At 43.7% G+C, this 14,885-nt stretch overlaps 1 protein-coding gene across 6 annotated transcripts in view; it reads right to left on the minus strand.

Moving 5' to 3' along the window:
• Positions 1-14,372, minus strand: part of DOK5 (docking protein 5) — a 43,675-nt gene extending 29,303 nt beyond the window's left edge. For all 6 annotated transcript variants that reach the window (XM_074842984.1, XM_074842981.1, XM_074842985.1 and 3 more), the window contains exon 1: positions 14,196-14,372. In XM_074842984.1, coding sequence (XP_074699085.1) covers positions 14,196-14,261 — 66 coding nt within the window. In that variant the 5' untranslated portion in view covers positions 14,262-14,372. The remainder of the gene's footprint in view (positions 1-14,195) is intronic.
• Positions 14,373-14,885: the final 513 nt, after the last annotated feature.

The following is a 14,885-nucleotide window of genomic DNA, read 5'->3' on the forward strand; positions in this document are numbered from 1 at the left end:
GCTTCAGGCTCAGAACTCAAAGCCATTCCTCCATCCTTAGTTTAAAACACCAAACAGCTGGAGCCTACAGATGCATTTCTACTTGGCACACTAGGTAAAAGGCAACTTTGTTCTAAATATTATATTTTCGTTTGGTCCTTCATGATTACATAGGATTCATTCCACAGACAAGATTTACTTACTGCCCAAACATCCTCAGCAACTGAAAGTCTGCTTGCTGTGACCTAGGGCACACTGTCTGATCATGGAAGGGTGGTGAGGAAAATAGTCTAAGCACAGACAGTAAAATGGCTCACCCAAGATTACCTAACAATTTAGTAATGGAGCCTTTGTTTTATTTCATGTCTATACTATGCTCTGTGACAATGGACATTGACAGGGAAACACAGCATTTTACAGGTTTTGCTTGTAACTGGTATACATTAGTCATTGGTTCAGGCAAAGAAATAAAAATGTTCAACAAAAATGCTGCTGGCACAGGTCACCTCTGGCAGATTTCAGGATGGAATGGGCTCATTGAAAGACAAAAAGGGATTTGTTGATACATTCCAACCTGGTAGATTTTTTTTTTTTTTTTTTTTTAAAGGGACATCCAGGAGCTTATCAGAGCCCTTTACAGTAAATCACTGCAACCATCAATAAAGTAGTTTAGAAGCAATGTACCCCTTCAAATTCTTGATGCACTCAGCAGCTGGAAGTCTAAAGTTCAGAGGTATCTTAATTACAGTTCCTGGCCATATGATGAAGCACATTACCAGTGAAATCTCTCTGACAAACAATATTTTGATGGCTTTGGAAGGACACTATGGTTCAGTCCAGATAGGGCAGAGAAGCCACCAGACTTGGGGTGACACCTAAAACTGAATTCTGGACCTCAAGGGGGAGGGAAAGGGCTCCAGGAAGGCAGGACACCCAGGAGGTTGGCACCTGGAACAGAACAGTGACAGCTCTTAATGCCAAATCTCATTAAGAAGACCAGGCTGGGATTTAGGACTTGCTTATCCCACATGAGTACCATAAGTGTTCTGCAAAGGAGTCATTCCTGCCCCTTCCCTAGTCAGTGCATGGTGCCTTGAATTTGCGTTGGCAGGTGCTCCTTACATGCAACTCACAGGAGACTTGTTGGATGAACTAATGTGTAAATAAGTTACGTTGTGTAATAAACTACACAGGAGATGTAAGGGATAAGCAGTCATGCTGTTTGATGGAATAGAGGGCAATACAGAACTTGACTCCATTTTTTAGTTTCTCTAATGACTGTTTAGAATTTCAGGACCTAAAAGACATTAAAAACAAGACTTCAACCTCCAGTCTACTCTCCCTACAAAAATGACAAGTTGGATGCAGTATCATTAGAAAGAGAGCATTACCAGAAACAGCCTCCCACTTTCAGGCTCTTCTTTATGGACTCACATCCTTCAAAGCATAGGGTTGCTGGTTTGTTGGCGTTTCTTAAAATCACACACAGATAAGTTTATAATTCTGGGCTGCGTAAGGCCATTAGAGGAGAGTGCCTCCAAGTGCCAAGAAGCATTTAGAGCAGAAACCCTCCCTTGCTAGTGACAGTTTAAAAAAAAAAAAAAAATCAGACTGGAGCTAAGTATCTGATTTGGTTCTTTGAACATCTGCTAAGCTTTATATATGGGCACAGTTAATTCTAGGCATGAAACTGGATAGGAGAAAATCAGCCTAGGACTCTAACTACTGAAAGAAAAAATAGTAAAGGCTTCAATGCCCACTAAAAACTGACTCTGTGCAGCCAGCTCATGCTGGCTGAGCTCTACAGAGTGCGGTTGGATGTGCTGTCCTGCTGGGTCAGGCCATTAGTGCGGTCCACTGAATTAACACAATTTAGTACTGTGTTAGATTCACATAACTGCTGAATAATTTAAAATGACTGTGATGAATTATGATTTGAAATTATTCTTTTTTGTCACTAAGTATCTGATTTGGTTACTTTAATTACATGGGCTATAGGGGGAAAACGGCATTGATACAGCTCATTAACAGTTCACAGAGCTCACTAATTAGTACATCAGATGCAAAGAGACTGCAGAGCACACATGAACTAACCCTGGGAAACAGTCGCTCCCGGCTCCAACAAGAACACAAGCTCACCTGCTAAAGCATGGCAATGCTCTTCTGAACTCAGCCGTCAGAAGGCACAGATGGGACTTGCTCCACGTTTGGAGATGAACTGTACTTGCTCACAAACTTCCAGCAACAGGCTTTGTTTCAGCCCCGCCAAACATACAACTCTTAGAAATGGTTGTATTTCAGAGTTGAACTTGTAATTTTAAGACTACATATAATGAGACAAAAAAAAAGGGCAGAAAGTGCACATGAATTAGGCCTTTATCTCAGGAAATTCTTCAGCAGTAAGCTGCCAGCATCTAAAGCCAGACATGGGAGAAGGGCTTTCTCAGTCTTCAGTCTATGACTTGAACAATTCAGCGGTACCTGTAGTCACTTGCCCACCTGTTAAATTCAGTTAATGATGCTTGTTATGTGCTGCTTGGAGAGCCAAGGATGACAAATGCCCTGCAAGCCCATAACTAGCAGATGGGTATAACTGCCCATTTCTGGCCTGCTGTCATTCTTTGACATTCACCAATTAATTTAACCACAAGCTTCAGAAAGCATCACAGGTTTCCTGTAACAAGTACATTATCTCCCATCCCTACAGATACCCTACAGACACCTCAAGTAAGTCTCTTAGTTCATTATACTGTCCCAACACAAGGTAAACTTTTCTTATTCCTTCCACATTTTTCTTTCAATCCTGACATCAAAGTTATGCAGTTGTAAGTCATTCTCCTAGTCTGTCTGGGGCTTGGATCAGTTTTAAAATCAAAGTGAATCTGCATGAAAGAACAAATAATGCTACCAAGTGAGTCACTGCGAGCTGGACTTCACCAAAATACAGTGCTTAGTTAAGAGTGACAGAATTACAGCCCATTAAATCATAGTAACAAGCACTTCAGCATGGCCTTACAGGATTGCAGCAAATAACTGAAGTCATTTGCCTAGATTGCTAGATGGACTGATGCTCTGTTCAAAGCTGCTGCAGGGAGAAGTCCACAGCAGTCAAAATGCATTTCCCTTCCCAAGCACTTTGGTGCACTGGCTTCAGAGCGATAACCCGCCGTGTATCCTGAATTACCGAAGGCATGTGCACAAAAGCATCCAAGTCAGAGCAGAGAGCCCATGGGGCCTGTGATCAGTAGATGGGCTCCATCCTCGGTATAAACTGATCTTCCTGCACGCAAGAGCTCCGTTGCTCTGCCAGAATTTTTAAAGCTACCGAACAGATGAAACATGTCACCAGTTTGTCCAATATTTTAAAAACAAAATTCATTTGGTTATTTTTTTAGTAAAGGTGTAACTGAGGCTGGGGGGAAGGTTTTGTTTGTTTATTGGTGGTTTTTTTTTCTTTTGTTTTGGGTTGGGGGGGATGGACTAATACTGACTTAAAGAAACACAGATTAAAATGAGGATTTCAAAGCCAATATTTTCCTAGTAGACTTCAGCTTTCCACTGCTGCAGTCCTCTTGCATTTGCTCGGGCTAATGTACATGTTAGTTCAAATGGACAAACTCAGCTTCTGTTAATTTCTCATGTCCCAGCTGTGTAGTACTAATTAAAGAAATAGTTCAAGAGTTCATTCACATTTAGGTAGACTCCATCCTCAAGAAAGTATGACTGCTGCATAAAAAATGTCTCTGAAATCTTAGCTGAATACTGTCTTAATTTGCACCACTTCATTTAACAGAGAATAGCCACTTGTATTTTACCATAAGCACTGTGCCAAGAGAATGCCACTCAATAGTATGCAGTTAATTCAGTACAATCAGCTTACATCCATCCTCACCGGTACGGAGACGTTAGTGAGAGCATTAAGAGGAATTTTTCCTTTGCTGACCATAGGGCATTGATAGTTCCCCAGATAAACATTACTTAGTAAAGGGACAATTTAATCTCCTACATTAACGTTACTGGGGAGAAATACCACTGGTTTTACTGTATTGATATTCTGAATTGAAACAAGTTACGTTATTTTCAGCAAAGGAGAAAAAAACAAGCCACTATTCATTCCAATAGCTTGAACTTTCACTGGTATTTCCGACAGCACTTGATGAAGTCAGACAAGAAGATAATAGGAACAGTCCATCAACTTCCATGGTATACCTAAAACTACACAAACATCAAATTAAGATGTCAGTCTCAGGTGCAGACTTTACATCTGTTATTTTCTTTCAAGTGTTTCCACAAACACTGAAAAATGTTAATTTATCACTGATCTAACTGCAGGGCAATGCCCATATACACCAGCAGGAGAATTACCTTCACACTGTGTAACGAACTGATGATGAAAAGGCATCAAAATCACAAAAGACTAAATTTCACCTGTTCATAATTGGGTTTTCTTTTCCTTTCACTGCCTTTACAATCATTTCTGGCATACCCTTTCATATGCAGAGCAGCTAGTGAAGGCGCCTCCAGAAACCACACAGACCTTTGTCTAACAGTGGAAGAGCTAATAGTGAAAATGCAGAACTGGGACCACAACTGGCAGAAGATGAGGGAAGTGTCTGAGATAAAAGCAGAAGAAAAAGGGTGTTCTGGTCAGGTTTGCATTCTACTTGTTAAAATGAAAACTCAATTTTCAGAACAAGATATCAAATGGGTAAGAACCACTTGTTTACTAGTTAACTCAGTTTATGAAAAAAGGCAAATTTGGAATCTCATTGTTTTGCTTCACAAACTAAGCCCATCTTCCAAAGAACGTGGAAGGTAATTTACCAGAAAACATATGCTGGAAAGCACAAGAAAAGCTGTTCCTGCTCATAAAAAGGGCCACCATCAAAACAGGAATTTCATACTCCAAATCACAATCTGCATAATCTCCCATCTTCTATCTCTTGAATAAAAACTGAAACAGTTCTTAGGTTTGTTTTGGGGGATTTTGGTGGGGTTTTTTGGAACCAAATTAGGCTCTCTTTTGTTTCTCTGCACACAATCCTAAAGGTGTGGTTTGCTTATTTTTAAGATACACAAACCTCCAGATTTCCCAGCTCAGTTTAGAATCATAGTTTGGGCTATGAGTGATACCCAAAACAAACTGAGATGCTGCCACAAAACGAAACTCAGATAGGAAAACCAGTGTGATGAAAACTGGGGGAACAAAGGAAAGATATCAGACCTTTGCTCCTCCATCCTGTTTTCAGAAGACAAAAATTAAGATACCTTAAGAGAAGAAACAAAATGTAATTCCACCATGTGAGTTGCAAAACCTCCTTTTAACTCTTGAATAAAGTGCTAAGCACCCTGGTGCTCTAACACATAGACCACTAGAAGTGAGCAGCTCCAGAGTGACAAGCACTGCTCACTTCCCTCCAACTCCTTTGCTTCGAGGATCTTTGCTTCAATTCCAGAGGTAACCCCATCAAGACACCTGCTGACTTGGCCTCAAATCCCATTAACTTTGTGCCAGAGGAAATCCAAAGGGGACTTGCTCCTGGGCCGATAGACCCAACGCCAGCAGCCAGATGGAGCCGTGTTAGGTCTTGAACAACATGTGCTGGTATTCCTCCCCTTATCAGCTCCAGGATAGAAGCTCAAACTTTCTAAGCAATGTCCTGGATCCTATCCCTGCTGCCACTGACAAGTTCCAAGCAGTAAGAAATCTTAATATCTGTGAATATGTTCCAACATGTTATCTAACAGTTTTCTAAAAATATGAATATCCAATGGACTTATTATCTTGCAGGTTGAAGTTGGTACATAAGAAATCTGTTCAGTTTTTCTGTCTCAATGCTTCCAGACTGAAAGGAGCTGTATAGGTGAACACAAGAGTTTTATTAATAAAGCTGCTTCAAATTTAGATATAAGCAGACAACTTTTCCTTCTCCTCTCCCTCCCCCCCACCATTACATCATTCTTGTTTCCAGTTTTCACAGCTCATACTCTAAAATCCCCATATTAACTTTCTGGCACGCTTATTCAAGCACCAATCTCTTTAACCATATGGTTCTAGTCCTGCAGATTGTCTCTCCCCCATTTTACCTCTCCTCCCACAGGGTTTCACAGAAACAGTGCTATGCAAAACTTGTAAAAGTACATGTCATTTGAAATGTTCAACACCAATCTTCTCAATGAAGTTTCTACAGGAGTCAGTTTAATTAAAATCAAGAACAGAAAACCCTGAAAGGTTCATTTCTTTTCAGCTTTTGACAATCAAAAATTTCCCAAGGTTTAAAAAAAAAAAAAAAAAAGCTGAAGTAGACAAGTCCAAAACTTTATACAAAGTTTTTCCAAACTTCTAAGCATGAATCAGAAGTTTTCCCATCCAGTCTTAAAACAAGTGTATGCAGTGTTAATGCCATACTGAGGAACAGGCTATAGAACAAAACTGTTGTATTTTCCCACTTAAACCTAGCAGATGGCCACTGTCCAACATGTAAATTCTCAGGCAATACTCAAATACACAAGAGATTAACATCCTCCTAATTTTAGGTGAATGTTTAATATTATGGTAAAGCATTAATCAAAGTAAGAAGCAGGCACTCCAGAAACCTAAGAATGATTTTTTCATTGAGTTTTTAAATCCAGAAATATTTGAGTACTGTTCACATTACTCCACTTAAGCAAGCATTTCCTAGAAACATGCAACCAGTTACAAAGCTGTGAAGAAGTCAGCTCCCTCCTCTCCCACAAACTGAAGACTAAACTATTACAAATTCCTACTAAAAGGTTGGCCAGGAGAGCCCTAGTTCTGCGCTGGAGGACACCACTTACACCACATTCTTTCACACTGATGTGTTTAAGAGTTTCTGGGCTAGTCAGACCCATCAAGCAAAGCAAATTGACACGCACAGATCTAATTTCTGTCCTCAACAAGGTTAATACTAAAGAGGGAACAACAAGTCTACTGTTGTAGTTTCAGCAGTCACATCTTTCAGAAGAGACCCAGTTACTGTTACCTACTAATTTTTACTTCCCCAACTTCACTGTGATCAGGACTTCACCAAATTTGGTTAACCTGGTTCAAATCAGTGTTAAACAGTGTTCAGAACAGCAGCACCCACACAAACCTCTTCTACTGTATGCCAGTGAGATTGATGGCATCAATGCAGCGGCTTTCAGAAGTACAACTTCTGATTTTTCTCCTTCCCTCCACTCCAAGAAGTCAGGCCCTATGTTCCAGTAACATTCAGCACTTGCATAAGGCCACCCTTGTAATGAGAAATTACTCAATCATGCCCAAGTTGATTTGGGAATCTGCAAAAAAAAAAACCAAATTATACTGCCTCATCAGTGAGGGCAAGGACACAGAGGAGAAAAGGTTGAATCCCAACCCACACTGCCCCCAGCACAGCCAGGAAAATGCCCTGCAAAAGGAGCAGTTGGAGTTGGAAGGAAGAGGTCTGGGCTAAGCTTAGTTCATCTGTAGCTCTTTGAATAACCTGGTTACTAGACGTATGGGCAGATGTTTCTCCATCTTTAAGACAGGTGGTGAAAGCCATAATGTAAAACTCCATTCTACATATTTGATCCCAGAAGATCTGGCCCCATCAGAAGATAAGAACAGAAACCCCCCAGGCAGGACGGCAGGGACATGCCAGATGCTGGACAACCCAGTGCTTGGCCATGTCTGAAACCCTGGAGGACAACTGCTGATCTCTGTGTCCTTAGGAAACTCCCATGGGCAGACACAAGTGGTATAAGAATTGCACTTTTGGGCTTCAGCTGCTAAAACCCCACTAGCCCTCACGTTGGGTGCTCAAATCTTTTCCTTGGATGCAGCCCAAATTTCCGTGGAGGACCCACTCTAATAGACAGATGAGGCTGATCATTCCTTGCATAACAAGGAGGTGCCTCCAACAGATGGGGTTACAGACAACCCCAAGAGCAGGCTGTGCAGACTGCGGATTTAATTAGAAGTGTTGTTAAACAGATACGACTGCAAGAACGGTTCTGTGCCTCGCCTCATAAGTGCAAAGTGGAAGATACCTCATGAGACAGGATTCTGCAAAAATCTGTTAGCAGCATTTCCTTTGCCAGACAGAGGTACAAGAAACAGATTGCTAGGTAAAAAAATTCCACTTTACCCCTCTCCTCCTCTCCGTGAGGTTTATTATCTGGCAAACAGATATAGAACTCTCTGAAGAGACCTGCATTTTTAGGAACAGACACTTAGCTGTTAGCACAGCTCCATTAAAGTCAATGGATCCTCCCAAATGAGTGTTTTTAATAGCCTGTAATAATTTGATAGTAATACAAACTTGTGGAGCAGAGTCCCAGACCTCCACATGCAGGAAATACCTTCATAAAATCATGGCAATAATAAAATAAATCAGGCTGCCTGTTAATAATGTCCAATTTTGAGAGTTCTGCACATTGTTTTTAGTGTTCAGATTGTTTTTCTGGGTTGTAAACATCCACTGTATCTAGTTAGCAATAGTATACGCTCTAGAAAAATAAATACTTTGTAAGGCTTTTCTAACAAACAACAAACTGCCAGGACTATTTGTTTTAAGTACTTCTGTCATGCAGAAGCAGTGATCTGTGTATATTAATTCAGCAGCATATGCTGTCCCACACTTTTCTGATTTTAATAACCCTGCCTTTTATAAAAGAAAAAACTTCATCCTCTTCTAGAATACAGGTCACCTTAATTTTCATATACAAATTATTTCAGCACTTCCGATTCTGCTTTTAGATATATCTGATCTTTAGTGTTTTCCAGAATCCTTTTTTTTTAACACTTTTTTTTGCTTCATAATGAAAGACAAAACTATGCGAACAACTGTACATTCAATTTTTTAGCCATAATTAATTCCATATTTATTTATATTGGACTATGGCATAGACCTCATAATAAAAGTCTTCAGAATAAAGGCACTTTAAGAGTTTTATTAGCAAGCTAGATAAAGACTGCTTCAGTACTGGAAAGCTGGCGAGAAGAGGGAAGAGCACATGAGAGCACAAACTACTGTAGATGGCTCCACATCTATTTTTAAGCCTTAAAAATTTAAAAGATGCTGTCCATCCTTGCTGTTGGATTTTTCCTGGAAGATTGTTCAGTAACACAGTCTCCTCACATTGCGTAGGCAGAGCTTTGATCCACCTTGTACCACAGCAGGTCAAGCATCACAGTACACAGAAGGAAGCTCACATTTTGATAGACCTGTGATATCAATTAATGAGTTTAAAAGCAATCCTATCTGAGAAATGGGGATACAATGGAAATACCTGCACACAAGCCAGAAGTTTTTAATGGTTGGACTAGATGATCTTCAAGGTCTTTTCCAACCCAGATGATTCTGTGATTCTGTGTTCACAGTAGACAAAGCTTGGGAGAAAGAGTACAGTCGTATTTGTATCATCTCAAAGTATGCTCAGAAAAGTATTCGACCCCTCCTGGGAAGCAGTAACATGTGAGCCACCCCAGCCAAACCCTCTTATCAGCAAGAAGACACCTCGTTTCCAACCAAGCCAGAGAGAATGTTTTTGGAAGCCAGTATTTTCTAGTCAATCAAGTATTGCGCAGAGCCAAACCAGACTCTACGAGGCTTTGCATAGCTATGAATATGTACAACTCCTTAACAGAGACATCTCTGCTCACCACCAGCACATCTCAGCTGGTCCTTTGAGGCACTTCTGTTTGATCAGCACTATTTCGCTTTTAGCTGCAGACAGCTCAAGGCAGTTGCTGTTCATCGAAGAGATTGTTTCCCTCTGACACTAACAGTACTTCATCACTTAATGCAACAAGACACTCCAAACGTGTTACTGGCATACCAGAAACTAGGGGCTGACAGCTAACCCCATGGCATCTTGCTCCAGCAGTCTCCCATACATCAAGAGGCAGGGACAGACCAGATGCCTGCAAACTCTACAGGGTATTCTGAGGGTATTCCGAGGGCAACAGCATCACCCCCAAAGCCCTGCGCGCAGGAGGGCAGCCAGCACCCTCCCGGTGCCACACCATCAGCGCTCCCAAGACTGCTGCCTGTACCCCTGGGTGTACAGGAACACTCCCAACACAGCTGCCTGTACCCCTGGGGGTACAGGAACATCACCTGCCTTCACCTTGAGCCTCCAGCACTTACTTGTGCCTCCACCTAGACAATGGCAGTAGAGGGTATCCTTAGAGCAGCTTCTGTGCTCCATAATCCTTGCTCAAATTGAAACGTGGCTTCCAGCAAACCTGAGGTTAGGTGTGAACACAGGAAGGGTAAGCTAAGCCATCACAGCAGGGAGTTCAATAAAAGTGTTAGTCTGCAACCAACACATACTGCTGGGAGCGTCCCACTCCACAAGGAGAGGTGGGCTGGCTGCACCTTAAAGAAGACTATCAAGTGTCCCTTTCCTTTTAAAGCTCTTCAGGCTCACCACAGCATAACAGAGGCCCTCTACTCTATTTCAAAGATTTGTTCCTGTTTTGATTTTTGTTATTTGAACACTCAGTTGAACCAGTCCAACCTAAAATGAAAGCTCAAGCATGTTCACAAGCAGTGCACATCCACCCATCCTTAAAATAAAAACTCAAGAACCAGCCTTTTCATTAAGGAGAGGAAACATCTCCCTAATACATTCCCACTCAGAAAGGCCACAACTGCATCACAGAACAAGACATCACTTGAAAATCATAAGCACAAAGTCCCCTTTTTAGGTACAGAGGCCATAAAACAACTCCCCAGTTTCATACATAGATATAAAACAAACAGATGAAAGGTGACTGCAAGTGAAAGCACTCAGTGCAACAGAGTATCTTCTTTCCCAAAACACAGGTCCAGTGGTCACTAGTGGTCACTGATGGAAGCATTGCTCACAGAGCAAAGCTGATTTTTTTTGTTTTAAGGCACTCTGGGAGGTTGTGCTTTTACACTGTCAGCAGTTTTCTACACACAACCTCCTCCGTGTCACTGCTAATGACATAACAGAGGGAGACCATTGGCTGAGGGAATTATTTTTCTCCCTATAAGGATGGAAAGAATCGGGAAGAGTACGCTTTCTTCTGAATATATTTGGCTCTGCGGAAGACACATGTGATACAAATGTTGCTATGGAAACTATTCTATTAAATAATATTAAATTAAATTTACATACTTAAAGTGCGCAAAAACAGTCCAGGTACAAAACTAATTAGCCTAAATTCAATCTTGAAATTACAAACTAGGGCCTACCAGAATTGTCTTTTTTTAAAAAAAAGAGGTTGGTTTTGAGCAAGGTGCTTCTCTGCACCCCTTTCTTTCCAAATGTAGCACCTGCACCCCAGTTATTCAGAAAAGTAATTCCTTGAGATAATTTGTAGATACAAGCTCTGCTCCTAGTTCCCTTGGTGATGGAATTACCATAGCAGTACAGAGAAAAACCCAGGAGCTGAATTCAGTCTAAAAAGACAATGCACTGATTACAGCTGTGCCACCATAATATTGGAATGTATTTTAATAACTCCCACTAACATCTCAGCACACACAGAGTACTGAAATCCTTCTCAATTAAACAGGAGTCCTACATGGGGCTGGAGTAGGCTTGTCCTTCCTAATGTTTTCACAGTATGAGAAAGTTCTTTGAAAGTTAGTTATTTTAAGGTCTAAAGTATTTTTTTCCCTTCCCACCTCCAGCTCCTGGGTGTCCAACAGCCCTCTCCAACACAGCTACCTGTTTGCATCATTCCTTCCCCTCTGAAGAAGCCAAGCTCATATTAGCCACCGAGTAAGACTGGATTCAAGCTCTTGTTAAAGCCAGGCAGCAGCCCCAGGTGCTCAGCCAGCTTCAGTACCAGCCGTGCACTTACACACCTGCAGCAAGGAGGAAAATGCACAAAGGAGAAAGGACATGTTTCAGCAAGGGCTGCATGCTGAGAAGTGGGTGCTGACAGTTGCCCTGCTATCGCAAGCCACACAAGCTTGTCCTGCATTTAAAGAACCCGGGTTAATCATAATTATCCATTTCTACTTGGGTGTTGTGAATCCGGGCACTGGGCTTTTAAGCAGCTTATAGAAAATGCCAGTTACGGGAAGAAATCTGCAGCCATGTTTCAACCGTCTGTTTTTAAGTCGTGGGCCAATACTCTAAACTGAAAACTAGAAGGAGAGAAAAGCATTACTGCTGATGAAACTACTTATTTCCAAACGAATGGAGCATCAAGATTTGAATAGGTCGCCTCTCCCTCATAGCACAGGCCTCCGCCACCAGACCTAGACCAGTGACAGCCAGATCACAGCAGCTACTACCTTCCCTCCTAACGTCCTCCGCAGCACGGGAAAGCCGTCGGGACAGCACGCCCAGAGCCAAGGGCAGCTTAGGGCAACAAACTTGGGGCTCTTCATTTTAACAAATCTATCGCCATGGGAACCCTCTGGGACTTTGCTTGGACTTATTCAGAAAAGCACTGTCCATCACCCCTTTCACACTTTCAGCTGTTGATAAGGATACAAATCTTTGGAATTAGAAAGAATGAGATCAAATAACATTTGTTCCATTTCCATGGACTCAGTGTCGTTCTCCATTTCTCCCTCTGTTTCTGCATGAAGCTGTCAAAGGCACTTCTACTGAGAGGGCACTGAACACTTCCTCCCCACCACCACCCTCAAAGTGTTTTGGAAAGCCTTAATAAAGGCAAGGCAGAGGCATTAACAGAATTTACATCTATCTCAGAGTTAGATGCGCCTTTATTAACGTGCCCATTGGGTTTCACTGTTACAGTATGAAAAGATGTGTCAAAGTTTAATCCTACTCTTCATTTATGCTGGAGCAAACTGAATACTAATACACATCCAGTAATGAAAGGATAATTATGATACACTAATTCTGCCAAATTTACTACAAGTTCTCTCATAATGACGTTATCTCCATCTGTCACAGAATCATGCGGTTCTTCAAGAATGAACTATGCCTGCAAGTCCAGGTACAAGAAAAATAGCCTGCTGGAATAGTTTAAAATGCTTTCCAGGTTCCAAACAACTCAGGGAGATGCGAGTCACCAAAACTGTAGAGAAGCCATTGAACATGGATACAGCAAGAGAATGAAACTGTAATTGTAATGAGACAGCAAAAGCTTTCAGATGACTGCACATACACCCCCATAATAAATCTTGATGCAAAACTCACGCTATGAACAATTCAGAATTGCCAACCCATCAGTTTTCAGTAAACACCAGAAATGAGTTCCTTTCCTGTCCTGAGAGGCAGATGTATCAATTAAAACATTTTATATACCCGAAGCCTCCCTCCAGTTTGCATCCCCCTTAAGCCACGCTGGCTGCCCAAGGGAGGCAGGAGCTGTGGAGCACACGGGTCCCATCCCTGGAGCGGCTCTGTAGCTTGCTCAGGGGAGCAGCACCAGCAACCCCTGAACCGCAGGAACAGACCATGATTTAAGGGAGAATATGCCAAACCAGGTACAGTGGGGAACTGGCCTGCCACCACTGCCTATCTAGTACCTACAACCGAAACTAGGCACACGCCATGGTAGTAAAAGAACAGCCTTAAAATAAGTTTAAAATTAAGTAAGGAGCTAAAGGGGGCTTCTTGGATTGTCATTTTGTGCAACTCCATGAACTTAAAAGCCCTAAAGATATCACAAGGTCTTCACCTGTCCCACACAAGACCTTAAAGCCCTGATTTGAAGCAGCCCCCTCCCAGGAACCCCAGGTCTTCAGCAGCTGCCGACCGCTCTCAGCCCTCCCCGCTGCCCGGAGCTCCCCCGCACCCCCCGACCCTCAGTCCCGGGGGCACAGGCACCCCCAGCCCCCGTCCTCCTCGCCGGTAGCCAGCGCCCCCCGCGCTCCCTTCCGCGGTAGCTCCGGCCCAAAGTTGGCGGCGGCTGCCCGGCCCCGGGCGCTCCCGGAGCTCAGCAGGAAGGGCAGAGCCGGAGGGGGAGGCAGCGCAGCCTTCCGGGCAGGCAGCATCCCCATCTCCCCCCCGGAGAGAGAAAAGAGGTTTCTATATATATATGTATATATGTAATGAATAGATATATGCGCATTTGGGTGCCTTTATTCTTCTTCTCCCCCTCCTCCCAATTTTTTTGTTTCGTGTCTCCCCAGCGGAGACACCCACTGAGCTCAGTTTGCAAAAAGAGGAAGACAAAGGAGTGGAAGGAAAAAAAAAAAATAAATAAAACCATAAAAAGCCCAGAGGCAGGTGCCCCTCGGGGAGCCCGGGAGGGGCCCAGCACTCACCCCCAGCCGCCTGCTCCGGATGCGCACGTAGCCCTGCTTCACGATGTCGTTGAAATTGGAGGCCATCCTTCCCCGGCAAAGTTGGCGGCGGCCGGCGCCGCTCAGCCCGCCCGCATGGCGCGCAGCAGCCTCGGCAGCCGCGCCCCGCTCCGCACCGCCCCGCGCAGCGCCCGGGCCCCGCGGCGGGCCGGGCCGGGGGAAGGGCTGCGGCAGCGCCCGCCCCCTCGCACCCCCCGGGCGGTTGCGGCCCTCGCTCCCCAAAGTCAGTTGTGAGGCGTCAAACGCTGCGAGGTGCCCCCAGCCCCCCCCCAGGCACGGCTGCGCACCCCGCGCTGCGCCCCGCCTGCCCCAGCCGCAGGTGGGTCGGCAGGGAATAAATAATCAGCTCTGCGCCCTCGTGCTGAGGCGACGTGGCTCAGACCTGTGGTTTTCCCCAGGAAAGTGGGTTTCCCAGAAAGTCTTTCAGATGCCTGAACGCCTGCCAAGTGGCGCAGCTCCAGCACCTCCTTCTAAAGGCTGGTAACCTGAGCTGTTGTCCTCCGGTGCACTTCGTGTCGTGGAAATGTCACACGAGCATATGCTGCATTTTCTAGGCAATGTACGGTTGCAGCAAGGAAAGACTTTGCCTGGCGCTGGGCCCCGGGGTTGCCTTCTGCATCCCCTGAGTTCTCCCTTTCCAAGAGCGTGCAA

This window comes from Strix aluco, chromosome 17 (assembly GCF_031877795.1).
Source record: "Strix aluco isolate bStrAlu1 chromosome 17, bStrAlu1.hap1, whole genome shotgun sequence".
NCBI lineage: Eukaryota > Metazoa > Chordata > Aves > Strigiformes > Strigidae > Strix > Strix aluco.